The 15,000-nt window shown below is 34.4% G+C and overlaps 1 protein-coding gene across 6 annotated transcripts in view; it reads left to right on the forward strand.

Annotated features, from left to right (window-relative positions):
• The first annotated feature begins 362 nt into the window (after positions 1–362).
• Positions 363–15,000, forward strand: part of LOC128213579 (putative ferric-chelate reductase 1) — a 30,126-nt gene continuing 15,488 nt past the window's right edge. Inside the window, exons 1-2 of one of the 6 annotated variants that reach the window (XM_052919447.1) lie at positions 363–497; positions 11,602–11,924. In XM_052919447.1, coding sequence (XP_052775407.1) covers positions 11,711–11,924 — 214 coding nt within the window. In that variant the 5' untranslated portion in view covers positions 363–497; positions 11,602–11,710. Of the gene's footprint in view, positions 498–5,719; positions 5,931–8,045; positions 8,241–8,352; positions 8,374–11,601; positions 11,925–15,000 lie in introns of those variants that run through there. The other 5 variants (XM_052919448.1, XM_052919449.1, XM_052919445.1 and 2 more) reach the window with 5 other exon arrangements.

The following is a 15,000-nucleotide window of genomic DNA, read 5'->3' on the forward strand; positions in this document are numbered from 1 at the left end:
TTATACTTTCCATTGATAGATATATTTATAGAATACGGAAAAAGTTAAATGTCGTTCAAGAAAATTACATTTCAAAGTAGAATCTCTAAATTAGGATTTAGGAACAATTCATCTAGATATCCATTTGTATTTTTCGACGTTATAGTACATGTAAAAACACGAAAATGAACAAACGCCATAACAAAAAGGCTGATAATCGTATCAGTACAATTTCAGTCACAAAATTCATTTAATAAGTTTTTATTTCTCGTTTAAAAAGTAATGGTTGTATGTAATCATCCCGTGCAAAGCGTGTTAAGGTTCGTGCGTTCCGGCATGTGTCGATGATAACCGATTCCATGATCGGCAAACTCCGTACGATACTCGGAGATGTCACGGGGTCATGTAGCCCAAATTTGGCGTGAAACAGAATCCGAGAGACGAAGATGGCCGAAATAAACTTCTTAAACCTGGAAAACATCTGGAATTTGTTTCTTTAAAGTTAATTCATAGCTCTGGTAGGTATTATAAAGAAGTGTTTTATTTTATTTTATTATAACATAATAGACTTTGTTTTTCGGAGAAAAAAGTTAACCGCTTGTACTATTAAAATGTAGGGGAATTGGCGATATTCAAGAATGCCTTTGCTTTCACTTGTTGATGTTTCTTAAAGAGATATGAAGTAAAACGATGCGATGAAGTTGTTTTCAGAGAAGTTTTTTTGTTATCATGAGGATTAATGTGTATATTGAGGCAAATCGATTTTTCAGACAGTAAATGTTGACGATTTTTATTTTCGAATAGAAAACAGAAGTATCTTGTTTCAAATCAAAACAAATTTAAAGGGACTAGACACCAGATGGTCCCAAAATCGGCAAATACAGAATTTCCTAATAAAGAGTCAATACAAGCTTGTTTGTGGCAAACAATACATGATTTAACTTGATATAAAGAAAAAAACACAACAATCTTGTCGGCCATTACACATTAGATGGGTCGGTGGAATTACTGAAAACCCGAAATCCTGAAAAACCCCGAAAACCCCGTAAATGTTCATAAGTATTTAAAAAAGAGTAGTCGTTGTGGTTTGTACGCCCAGAATAAATACTTCATTGTGTTTGTGGCTTGTATGCCGTAGTTGTTGGTGGTTGGAAAAGGGTGGGGAAGTCAGTCGTCATTCTAAAATGCTGTCCAGGCCTTTACATTAATGATGCTAGTCCCCCCCAATACACACACAACTTCTCCACCCCTCTCCATTCACCAACAACAACAGCATACAAGCCAAGAGCACAATGCAGTATTAAACCCTGGCGTATAAACCACTTCGCATTCTCTATTATATGTTCTTCTGAACATGAAAGGGGTTCCTGGGTTTTAGAACCCCCCACCCCCTTCCGCCGACTTCCCCAACGCTCTTCAATCACTAACAACTACGGCATTCAAGCCAAGAACACAATGAAGTATTAAATCTTGGCGTACAAACCACCTCGAACATTGGATTATATATACCTATGAAAATTTACAGGGTTTTCGGGTTTTACCAGGTTTTCGGTAATTCAACCGACCAGTATAATAGCTGAGTTTCCCTGTTTAAAAATAGCGAAGAATGGTTTCCCCTTTTAAAAAAGCGCAGAGAGCTTTTACTGAACACCTTGCAAGTCAAGTGATCATTTTAAACACTAAACTAAAATGTTTAAGCCAAAGTGTGTATATTGAGCATGTGAAAGTCATGAGAAGATACATATACAGGCTTTATTTTTAAACTTACTGGGATTTAAGGGGTAAACTGCCTTGTAGATTTTGAATTGAAAAAAAGTGCAAAAACTGGGAAAAATAAATGAGTCATAGGCGATGTGATACACCAGTAAGTAGGATTCAATGTGGTGTTCACAACAATATCAATTTTATGTAAGTTTTTGACAAATTTCTTTTTTTCTTGCAACTGTATCATCTGGTGTCTAGTCCCTTCTAGATTTCAGCATCATACAATAATACATATATATATATCCAATATCTGCATTTATTGTTACTGTCTTCAAGGGAAACTAGGGATCTGTAAGACTGCCAACGTAAACATCTAGTCTTAGTGTCAACAACATCATTTCAGAAATGAAGCTATTTGCGAATATGATTTGTTGTTTTTTCTAATAAAGCTTTCATAATAAGTCTTATATGTAGGAAGATTATAAGTATCTTCCATGGCCAAGAGTATAATATAGGTTCATCTATCCGAACGTAGTGTGTTTTGTGGCAACGAGGTTTTCTAAAATTGTGCTTTTTGCTGGAACTCTTTTGTGCGTAGCGAAAATAAATGTGTATGTATTTGTGATAATTTATGGTTGTAATGGATATGCGCGCAGTGATTCAGATTATGTTAATAGTAAAATTTGTCTTAAATAGTTCTGAGGAGAGTGAAGCATTATTTCTAGTAAGGTGCGCAAAAACTTTTTTATGGTGACATTGGAAGCGAGAAATAATCAATTGGCATTCTAAATATTGCCACAAGACAAGGTTTCCATAATGATACAGACAACAGTCTTCAACAAGGGAGGTGATGACCATTATAAAGAAGTTCCATACTGGTGTTTTATCTTTGCCCGTGGGCAAGGCCATCATTAAAAAAAATGTTGGTTTGCGGTGCTCCTACCCACAATTTTTGGGGTGGGTAGGTAGGTAGGGATTTTTTTATTTTTTATTTTTTTACAGACGACAAAGGCAAATCTATATGACCCTCAGTCTGATGTAAGGGCCATGCATATTTTAGATAACAGCACTGAGAATTCAACGACAGAACCATTTTATTATTTTTTCAGATACATGGATACACTTTAATTCTTTCTAGGAAGTCTTTTAATAATGGGTCTCCCAGAGTCCTTGCAGGGTTTGCAGATTGGCAGTACAACACGGTTGGTCTGTAGAGCATCAAAGGACCAAACACGAAATTGGCCCAAAGAAACTAAATGGGACAAAAAAATAAAAAAAACGCAGCAGTAGCGATAAAAAAAATTGGGTCAGGGCTAATTTCGGTGAGTCGGTCAGAGCACCACAAACCAACATTTTTTTAATGATGGCCCAAGATGAGAATTTTTAGCGTGGTTAAATTTTTGGATCTACTTATCTGAGGTGGGAGAAAAATTGCTCTGTCCTCTTAAGATATTTGTTCTTCTGAGAAAGGTTGGTTCATCCATGTGCTGGTTTAACCTGCCCATTATTGTATTTCTTTAGCATTTACAGAATGATCCTTGACTTTTATACGAGAAGAAAAGAATGCCTGGTTTTTGACAAAATTAGATATTATATTTGTGTGTAGTGTGAGTTGCTAAATCCTGTTTTAAAGCTGCACTCTCACAGATATACCATTTTAACACTTTTTTATTTTTTGTCTTGGAAAGAGCAAATTTTTTGCTGATAAAAGATCAGATTGCAGATTTTCATATTTCCGTTCGAAAAGTTAATGTTTTATGGCTTTAACCGTTACTAATGCTTTAAGAAAAATGCATAAAACATCATTTTTTAAACTTAAATATAAAAATCTGCGATCTATTTTTTGTTAGCAGTCTCATATAACTGGTTTCCATGGTTTTTCCCAAAATTGGCTTGTTCCAAGATTAAATATATAAAAAGTTGTCAAAACGTTAAATCTGTGAGAGTGCAGCTTTGAAAGCATGTTCTATAGCATGATAAAACAATAGTGTTTCTTTAACAAGTTTCAAATGCATTTTTCATGCATTCCATTGGTCATGTTACAAATAAAGCAAATGTCCTTCTTTGTCAGTAGGTAACAGTTAACTTGATTAATGGTGAACAGTGTGTTTACAAAGAAGTTCAGCAAAATGCCCGCAAAGGGAGGTAACATTCGAAGTAAGGGTCATTAATAACATGGTTTAGCCTCCCCCTCAGGGCAATTTTGATGGCTTTGACACAGTCAGATGTTACGCTTTTCATTTAAAGTAATGCCTGTTTTACTCCTCTATATTTGAAAGGTTTTTGTTGCTTTTGTATTAGATAGTTAATTCAATACTTAAGAATTAAAATATTTCTCTTTTTTAGACATGTGTATTGCCTTTAGGGTAAATCATCATGGCTCTAAATATGGTTATCTTATTTTTTTAAAATGGGTCTAAAATAATGCACTTAAAAGCCTATTGGATTTACTTTTTTGCTTTATGAAAGATAAATCCACTCCTTGTTTGTTATCATGCCAAATTGTGGTTATTATGTTGAAGGTGGTTGATTGATTGTCACTGAATGTAACAAAAAAGAACCTCTCTGATAAAGTTTAGCTTTATTAACTAAAATCATATTAGCTTTAAATTAGCATGTCTCAAGTTAATTGGACAATCTAAATGACATACAACTCTTTTGATTTTTTTAAATTTAATGCCATACAATTACTTATATCCTGGTTTCAAACATATATCCAGCATCTAAAGGCAGAAACTAGTAAAACAGCATACTTTGTGGGACAACTATGTTTCATGTGACTCTAGCTTCAATCACTTATCATGCTGTGTCCTTGAAGGAAATTAAATATAGAATTTCAATTATTTTCAACATTAGCTTATATCAAATTTTATTGTGCACTTTTAAGTCCTTTGTGTGGTAATTAAATATATTATGCTTTCTGCATTTTGTTAGTCATTGTGAAGAGTTGAAGTGTTGAAAGCCACAAGTGGTTGTCGCCCACATGTTTTTCTATGTTGACTCGGAGCCAAAACATTACTGTGCACCAAAACATTGTATGTATTTGAAACCAAAATATGACAAAAATCCTTTTGTTGTTGTCTGTCTCTATAAAAATGTATTTTAATTGATCTGCTGATAAAACATTTTACAAAAGATGTACAAATTTATAAAAATTATATATTTTGTCCTAAAGCAGACTTGCTTTAAGTTGATTAACTGTTTTATATGGTTCACATAATTTTTTGTTTATGTGCAGCAAACATTTTTCTAGTGCTTTCATTTGTCCTTGGATAATAAATATTATCATTTAAAGCTCTCGGAGATTGAACGTTGTGACAACTTTTTTATTTTTTGTCTTGAAATGAGCTAATTTTTCCGATATCAGATAGCAGTTTTTCATATTTATGTTCGAAAATTTATGTTTTATGGCTAAGGGGTTACTAAGGCTTTAAGAAAAATGAGTTAATCGGCATAAGACATCAATTTTTGAATGTACATATGCAAAACTGTGATCTTATTTTTTGTCAGCAGTCTTATATCACTGGTTTCCAGACATGCTCGAAAAAATTGGCTCATTCCAAGACAAAAAGTAAAAAAGTAAAAATGATCAATCTGTGAGAGTGCAGCTTTAAGTCAAATTTAATGGTTTGTACATGGTGGGCATGTAGCTGCCACTTTAATGATCGCTAGTTTATTGTTGATAAATGGCTTGATCAGATCAAGAGGTCTCAATTAATATTTATCTTGCTACGGTTCTGAGAGATTAGGTTTCCCTGAGCTAGAAGAAGAAAATTTGAATTAGTAGACTAAAAATTATGTATTTAAACTTGTTCAAGCTTCAAAAACCTAAATACCCATTCAGCATAATTACATTACAAACAGAATGTATGTGATCAATTGATTTAAAAATGTTTATTGATAGATTACGATTTTGTTTACAAGTATTCAGAATTTATTCACCTATTATGTATACAAACAAGCATTGTACAGCATACTGGCATGGTTGACTGACTCCCAAGTTAGAGGGAAGATCGTTGAAGCTTTGTACCATACCTGTATTAGTAGGCGAAGGCTTTTCACTACAGGTGTGCCCTGTGAAATGTCGACTTTCTAATAACACCCTGGGTTATGTGCACCTAAGTTTTTTAGTAGTTTTCTCTACTTGATAGATTACACAGGCTTGTCTTTGTGAGTGGGCACTTCTACTTGCCTTTTGAGGATTGTTTCGGATTTAAATATTTTCGGATTAAACGCTGAAACAAAAGGTATACACAATTGTACATATTGGATATATCATATAAATCTGTTTATCATAAACATATTTCCAATAACTGTTGATATCTGTGAAAGAAATATTTTTTCATTCTGATTCTTGACACAAAATAAATGCTTCTTGTGAAGGCTTAAACAGTTGAATTAGTATTTATTACATTTATTACTTGTTAACAAATTTCTTTGCAAATAATTAAGATGATAGCCAAAGGGCTCAGCAGTTTGAGCTGTTAAATAAAGTCATAGCGGGTGACTGTTAGTGACAGATGTTGATGTTGTGTTGTTTTTCCGATAATATCAATAAGAGTAAAGAAGTTTCAAGTTTTTCTTTTGTTTTTTTTTAAGCCTTTTTAAGGTTGTAATTCCATTAAATATCTTTAGACTTGTAAATGATGGGTTTTAAAGCTGTCTATAAAAGGTTAAGGCGAGCAGTCTTCAATGTGTGAAACTGCCCTCCCTGTTTCGAGTACTACCTTAGTAAGCTCAGAATCATGCATATCATTAAGGGGAGGGGGGTCTCTGCATGTAGACAGTTTATACTCTAGTAGTGTTTTAAAAGCTGTTGACAAAAAACCAACACTAATGGAATTCTTGAGAGCCCTTATTTGATGTGAAGAAATCATGCAAAGCCCTTAGATATATAGTCAAACAAAAGAGTTATTGAGCAATCTTGTGTGACTAATTAAAGGGTAAGTGAGGCCTTGTTGATTATTCCCCTTCAGGAGAAAGAACATCTTAATCATCCTGGGCTGCTGATTATATCTCTTTTCTTCAGGTCCTCTTATCAATATCATAATCATATGAGCTCAGACTAGAAATATGGCCCTTTCAGATAAATATTTTTGGAGTGATAGAAGGTTAAATTTACTACATTGTAAACAAATGTGCAATTGAGCAATTCTGATACATTTCAGTGTGTTAGTAAAAATACAATAGACAACAGCAACAACAATCTGATTAAATTCATATCCAAATATATGCTCTGACATCAGGATCTGAGGCCAAAGGAAGTCATCTTCTGGTGACCATTCCATCAACCAATCAGAGGCCAACTTTTGCTTAGCTGGTAACCGCGATAGAGTTAAATTTATCACTGGAGTTGAAAAATTATTTCAGAGATTTATGATTAAACACTTGTTTGAGCCACACAATTTCTTTTCTTCATGTTGATAATAATTGACACTTACCAGTGAATTTGTGTATTGTTTAAATAAATGTGTATCGTTGGTGCCGTCTATGTTCCATTTAAACTTATTCCAAATAAACACAGACATCAATTCTACATTACTTCCTTTTGGATGAGCTATAATAGCAATTTTTGAAATCCAGATCATTTTAAGAAGTGTAGGTTTCAACAGGTTGTTTTCAAATCTTACTGTACATAAGATCATGCACTTCAGTCAGATTGAAGCAACAACAAAATGAGATTTGAAAAATAACAACAGTATAACCTTCATTGCTCGTGAAAATATGATTTTCTTTGTCACTCATGAAATATAATATGATCTTACACTGAAATTAACATATATCCTCTATATAGCCTTGCCCTTGTTATGATGACCTTCTTAGGACAACTCCAGGGTAATGAACTAAGGACTTGAGTGATATATTTTTTCTTGTCCCTCCATGGTTCCCTTTTCTTCGTATTCTTGCAAGTTATTAAATGCTACTGCATCATGATCAGTTAATCTGAGCTTATTTACTTATCATTCCCCAACTTGGCAAATATTTGCTGCTTGATTTATGCTGATACATGGTGTAAGCAGGCACTGCAGTATCTGGCCTGTAAGACTAAAATAGTTCTTGGTGTTCACGATGTTTTTGGATACACGATAATTCTGTGATATTTCATTTTAGTTTTCTCGATTTTGAGACAAAGCCTGTATCTGCTTTTTAAGGTCTGAGGTGTGGGAGTGACTTGTTGTGGAGTATTAAGCATCAAAAGCAAACACATTTAGGTTATAAACAAAGTATTTGTACAAACTACTAATTATTTCAATGCAAATTCTTGTCATGATCTAAAAAAAAAAGCGTGAAACAACGATCTAAGGTCTGAAACAAGAGGACCCACTTGTGTGAGAGACTGTGTGAAGTGTAAGGAAGGAAATACCAGTGGCGCTCACTGAGTACAGGACTGGAGAATCATCGCTGTGGAATGTCGGGAAATCACTGCTCTGTGTGCTTCAGTTCAGCTACTGTGAACTAGCTGGTGGAGTTTGAATCAGTGATTGAATTAGTGAGACTTTTAAAGGTGAATAAAAAGTTGAGGAATACGTTTTCTGGTTTTAGTAAGTTATCTATAGGTACGCTTTTATTGCCTTGTTTATTTTGAAGGCTATTAATAATTACTATGCTAATTGGTTTTAGTAGAGAGAATGGGAGAGAGACTAAATTCTGATGAATCAGTGACTTCAGGGATTGTTCTTGTAAATAAAGGTGCCATGTTTTGTTATGTTATACCTGTAAGTTGTCTTGTTTCATTTCGTTATTGATTCATTAAAGCTATACTTCATGCCTATGTGCATACTTTCTAAAGTACTTTTTATGTGTAATGAATTATTCATGAACAAGTTTTGCTGATGACAAGATATTAACAGTGCGTAACTCTTTTAAAGTAAGTTGATAGTGAAGATGTAATCTATAATACTTCAAATGCATATAGCTGTTGACATCTTTAAAAATCTTGTTCATCTTATCATATTATTATGTTTTGATTTACATTGGATAAAATACTTTAACTGAATTATATTCATTGAATTACATGATTTTGTGTAGGTTTCCCGGATAGTTTTATAGAGTCAGTACAGACCCATAGACACATGGAGCCTTCAGGTGTTCACTAAAACAATCTTTGGTTTAAACTTAGACCAGTCAGCTGAATTTTCACAGGCAATTGAATATCATGGGAGAAGCATTTTCTGGTTCAGGGACAAACTGTTCCATCAATCAATGTACCTGCTACTGTGCTAGTTAGGAGAAGTATCTGCACATCTTGTAGATTACTTTGCATCATTTATGCTAAATTTGTGCAGGTTGTTCATCTGTTGTGCTGCATTCAAGGCTGCAGATTTTTATGGTACCTGGAAATAAAATATTTGCTAGGTATGCATTTGTGTTTGAAACCTGTTGTAGGTCACATAATGTTAAATGGTTGAAAGTAGGGATGGCAACTAGTAGTAAAAATTGGTACTCTAGTACTCGGACAATCTTCCGATCGAGTACCTGACTTGAACTTTAATTGGTTTTTCGAAAGAGATCAGTTGATATATATATATTGGCCATTTTTATCTTAAAATAAGTTTGTCATTATGCAATGATATACCTTAAAGATGAAAAAAAAATGTTGTTTCATTTTTTTAATTTGTCTTTTTATTTGATTTTATACATAAATATGTAACACTTCAATATAGCGCATGCCATGTGATGAAGTAAATGATATAATGTCAAATGTTGTGATGATCATTGCAAAACTACGCCTATTAACAAATCAATGCGGTATTTCATCCCTATATTGTGTAGTTGGTGAGTTTTAAACCAATTTTTTCCGAATACCTTTGTAGTGAGTTATTACTCAGGTACTCAGACGATCGCAAAAGTACTGGAGTACTCGAAAGTTACTTGTTACTTCTGGGTCACTCGCCCTGCCATGAATACGCTAGAAATCCAGATTTGTTATCACAAACTTTTTTCATTTCCCTTTTCTGATTCCTTCCTGATGGTGGTGAGAGGTATTCATTCCACTTCTGATGCTAACATGAAGATTTGTGCTGTTTATGCCAGTTTTATTTTAAGGAATTATATTGGGCTACTGTTTTAATGGTAGTTTCTGTTTCAGTTTATGCAGAAAATGCATGCTTTTTATAGAATTCCAAGCAGATGTCTGGGATTAATTGTCTGCAAATATTTAAAACTGATATCCTGTTTATCCTCCAATAATGTGGTGCTAGTTTGTAGTCTGGTTCAAGATACCAGTTGTCAAATTCCTACATTACAGGTGGAAAAAAGGACAATGTAATTTAATTTTTGATTGACATAACATCAGTATATATAATGAAAAATGATCGTAAAGTCTCTGACAATAGGCTCATAACAGGAAACGGTAATGTTGCAGGTCTTCCTCTCGTAATGAGTTCAAATCCCCATAACATAAGTATTTAAAAAACTCATTGCTGAAGACAATATTTAGAGGGCACATAATTGGGGATTTGAACTCATTATGAGAGGAAGACCTGCAACTGTTTCCTGTTATGAGCCTATTGTCAGAGACTTTACGATCATTTTTCATTACAAGGAACTCATTACTAGAGAAGATAAGATGTTAGAGACAATACAGTACAAAATTCAGCCACTTAAGATTGTGGCACCAGCCTTCAGTCACATGTAGAGCGGATGTGCTGCAGATATTGTCTGATGAAGAAATGCTCCTGATTACCTCTGATAATTCACATTTAATTATGTTGCCATGGTTACCGTGTAAACCATGAACAGGTGTCCCTGTCAGACAAGGGGTAGATGTGTGGGTGGGGAATGATCCAGGTGGATATTTTTGTAAATGATAGTGCTGGCAACATCAGTAAGTGACTTAAGGTCAATTATTATTGATTCATTATGTCATGCATATAAACACTACAATATTATACCTCAGTGGCACTTCATAATGTTATCAATTTGCTTTGAATTACCAGTGCATGAGAAATTTTATGAGTAAATATTTTCACCTAGTCTACATTCATTTTGATATTTTGTTGCATATTTATAGATCTATATTGTTTTTACCTACTTTCCATAACATTTTAGATTTATCATAAACCTGCATATTTGCATTCCATTGCAAATTTAAGGTACAATATTAATTTTTTTTCGTTTTTTTCTTAAGATTTTGATTATTTTATGTATACCAAGTAAACGATATAGCAAATGAATAGTTGTATCCAACCAGTGAAAGATTTTAATCGCTCCATTCATGTTATTAAAACACCATTTTATTAGATGGTGTTCCATCATTTAAATGTGTTTTAGATTTGACATAAACGCCTTATGAAAAGGCAATAGTTGTGAAGGTTCTACCATGTATTTTTAATCAACTTTAAGTATGAAGTTTTCCATGTATAAAGCCTTATTTTGTTTTTGAAACCTGTTTAAAGAAATTGAATATTTTACATGCTCTTGTTGGTGTGCTTTTACAATTGCGTGCTGTTGCGACCAATGAAATATGATGGCAAGTTTTGTGTCCAGATAAAATCTTGAATTCAGGTATATAAACCACAAGTTGACAAAATTGCTGTTTGTCATGTCAAAGTGATACCGAGATTGAATGAAAGAGAAAGCTTATACTAATGACTAGTTTAACAAAGTAAGTGGTTTTAAAATTCAAAAGCAAAGTGTCAGTCATGAGCAAGGGGGGTGGGTCATTGTTGAAGATGTTTAGTATGTGACATCTGCTTTAGAATGATGATGCTTCAGTGTGCATAATTCTAATGAAGTGAAAGATCCAAGAGTTGATTAAAAGTATGGTGAAGTATACATTTTGTCTGTTTAAAAAGTAAGATTCATGAAAGAAATTGTCATGTCTACATATTATGGTATGTCATTTTGATTGCTTAATCATTTTGTGTGATTGTTCATTTTCACTAAAATACTAATGGTGTTGTTTTTGTTTTTCAGGTCTGAACACAAGAAGTACTAGGCACACCGCAAGAACAGAGAAATATCTGAGGTTTTTGACCAACAGCGTCACACAATATTCTGAAGTTTGGATTTAAAAGTTAAAACAATGTGGGATCGGATTAGTGTGCTAGTCAGTGCAGTGCTTGTGACATGGTGCAGTGTTGAAGGATTTAATCCGGACAACATCCAGTGTTGTAACTGTATTTCCATGTTCCCAGATGGAGTATCGAATGTTAAGCCCCAAGTTATGCCCTCACCTTTCATCATTCACGTAGCAAAATCAGCAAGATTTTATACTATAAATGCAGAGGATATTAATGGTAGGTATTAAAGGGGACAATAATCATATAATAAAAGTAGAAAATATAAACTACATAGTAATATTATTAAAATGAACTTATCTCGTAGTGCTTAGCTGTTGTATTTGCACCCTTATTGGTATAAATAAAGTTGCTAGATGAATTGTTTTGCCAATGATTTGAAAAAATGGCATAAGGAACATGGTCAGGGCTCATGAGGCTGAATAAGTCTTGCTTATATGTAGAATCAGGTAATGTTCGTAGGTTTAGACTCTGGTAAACTTAAGTAGGAAGCTTAGACTTTAGTAGACTCTAGAAGATTTTAGATTTTTGTAGACTTGAGTCAGTATGTTTAGACTCTGGTAGACTTTGGTTGGTAGGTTTAAACTCTGGAAGACTCTAGTAGGTAGGTTGAGACTGTAAGACTCCAGTAGGTACGTTTAGTCTCAGGAAGACTCTTGTAGGTAGGTTTAGACTTGGGAAGACTCTTGTAGGTAGGTTTATACTCTGTAAGACTCTTGTAGGTAGGTTTATACTCTGTAAGACTCTTGTAGGTAGGTTTACACTCTGTAAGACTCCAGTTGGTAGGTTTACACTCTGTAAGACTCTTGTAGGTAGGTTTAGACTCTGTAAGACACTTGTAGGTAGGTTTAGACTTGGGAAGACTCTACTAGGTAGGTTAAGACTCTGTAAGACTCTAGTAGGTTGGTTAAGACTCTGTAAGACACTTGTAGGTAGGTTAAGACTCTTAGACTCTATAAGGTAGGTTAAGACTCTGTAAGACTCTTGTAGGTAGGTTAAGACTCTGTAAGACTCAAGTAGGTAGGTTTAGACTGTAAGACTGTTGTAGGTAGGTTAAGACTCTGTAAGACTCTTGTAGGTAGGTTAAGACTCTGTAAGACTCTAGTAGGTAGGTTTAGACTTGGGAAGGCTCTAGTAGGTAGGTTTAGACTTGGGAAGACTTTTGTAGGTAGGTTTAGACACGGGAAGACTCTAGTAGGTACGGGAAGACTCTAGTAGGTAGGTTTAAAATCTAGTAGGCTCAAGTAGGTGTGATTAGACTCTGGTAGACTTTAGTCGGTAGGTTTAGAGACATAAAGACTCTAGTAGGTAGGTTTATACTCTGGTAGACTCTAGAAGGTAGGTTTAGAATCTAGTAGACTCTTATCTAGGTAGGTTTATACTCTGGTAGACTCTAGAAGGTAGGTTTAGAATCTAGTAGACTCTAATCTATGTAGGTTTATACTCTAGTAGACTTTAGAATCTAGTAAACTCTAGTAGCTGGTTTAGACTCTAGTAGACTCTTGTGGATAGGTTAAGACTGTTAGACTCTAGAAGGTAGGTTTAGACTCTTGTAGACTTTAGTGGATAGGTTAAGACTGGTACACCCTAGTAGGCTGGTATATACTCCGGTAGACTAGTGGATAGATTAAGACTGGCAGACTATACTAGTAGGCTGGTATAGACTCTAGTGGTTAGGTTATGACTGGTAGACTCAAGAAGATAGGTTTAGATTCTGGTAGACTTAAGTGGATAAGTTAAGAGTGGTAGACTCTAGTAGGCTGGTATAGACTCTAGTGGATAGGTTAAGACTGGTAGACTCAAGAAGATAGGTTTAGATTCTGGTAGACTTAAGTGGATAAGTTAAGAGTGGTAGACTCTAGTAGGCTGGTATAGACTCTAGTGGATAGGTTAAGACTGGTAGACTCTAGAAGGTAGGCTTAGACTCTTGTAGACTTTAGTGGAAAGGTTAAGACTGGTCGACTCTCGTAGGCTGGTATAGACACTGGCAGACTAGTGGATAGGTTAAGACTGGTAGACTCTAGTAGGCTGGTATAGACTCTAGTGGATAGGTTAAGACTGGTAGACTCTAGTAGGCTGGTATAGACTCTAGTGGATAGGTTAAGACTGGTAGACTTTAGTAGGTAGGTTTAGAATCTGGTAGACTCTAGAAAGTGGGTTTAGATTCTGGTAGACTTTAGTGGATAGGTTAAGACTGGTAAACTCTATAAGGTAGGTTTAGACTCTGGTAGACTTTAGTGGATAGGAAGTAGGCTGCTATAGACCCTGGTAGACTCAAATGGATTGGTTAATACTGGTCGACTCTAGAAGGTAGGTTTAGACTCTGGTAGACTCAAGTAGGCTGGTTTAGACTCTGTAGACTCTTGCAGGTAGGATTAGACTCTGTATTATGGTAGCAGCATGACTGGGCTAATCACATGAACATTTATAATAAGGAGAAAACAACAACAACTACTGGATGTACTGGATGCAGTACACTTAATAGTCTATGATATTTATTACTCAATGTAGACCACTTTACATGATATTGTTTTTTATGTAATGGTATTTAATAGCACAAATTTAATGTAATGAAACAGCCAGCTAATGTAATAACCACCCATGCAAGAATAGATGGATAGTTTAGCACAGCTCATCATTTATGGTAAATGCCATTGAAAAGATATGTATGGTTCAATTCAGATTTAAAACTGATTCATAATAGCATAAACTGTTTGCCATTTTCCATTGCAATCACAATTTTGTTTGATGACCACAAAAGTAGAATGCTTTGAATTGAAGAATGCTTTCATACTTCTCTGCATCACCAATACCTGTTCAAGAAAAAAAAAAACTCGGTAATTGGATTAAAAAAACTGTAAGATTTATGCAAGTCAAATGATGCTACAATGAATCTTTTCTGTAGCAAAGCTAGTGTGCGCTAAGCTCATTATTTATTTTTGGGAAGAGCATTTTGTACCCTTGCCAGGTTATTTCCTACATCTGACTAATAACACAAAGTCTCACAGAGGTCTTGAAATTATTCCAACTTGATTTCTCATTATTATCAGGGATGTCTTTGTTTATGATGTTAACTTGAGACATTCATTGCTGCTTTTCTGACATACCAAGATGTAACTTTGGGCAAAATAATGGTTTTAAATAAATTTTCCTTCAGCCAAAGATAAATTGACTTTGAACATGCAAAAATGCATTTATAACATGTCAGATGAAGATGATTACAGCAAAAAAAACCCCACACCTTTACAACAGGTACCTGAATAATATAATCCATGGGTTTTTCAGGGAAAACATT

The sequence above is a fragment of the Mya arenaria genome, chromosome 13, assembly GCF_026914265.1.
Source record: "Mya arenaria isolate MELC-2E11 chromosome 13, ASM2691426v1".
NCBI classification, from domain to species: domain Eukaryota; kingdom Metazoa; phylum Mollusca; class Bivalvia; order Myida; family Myidae; genus Mya; species Mya arenaria.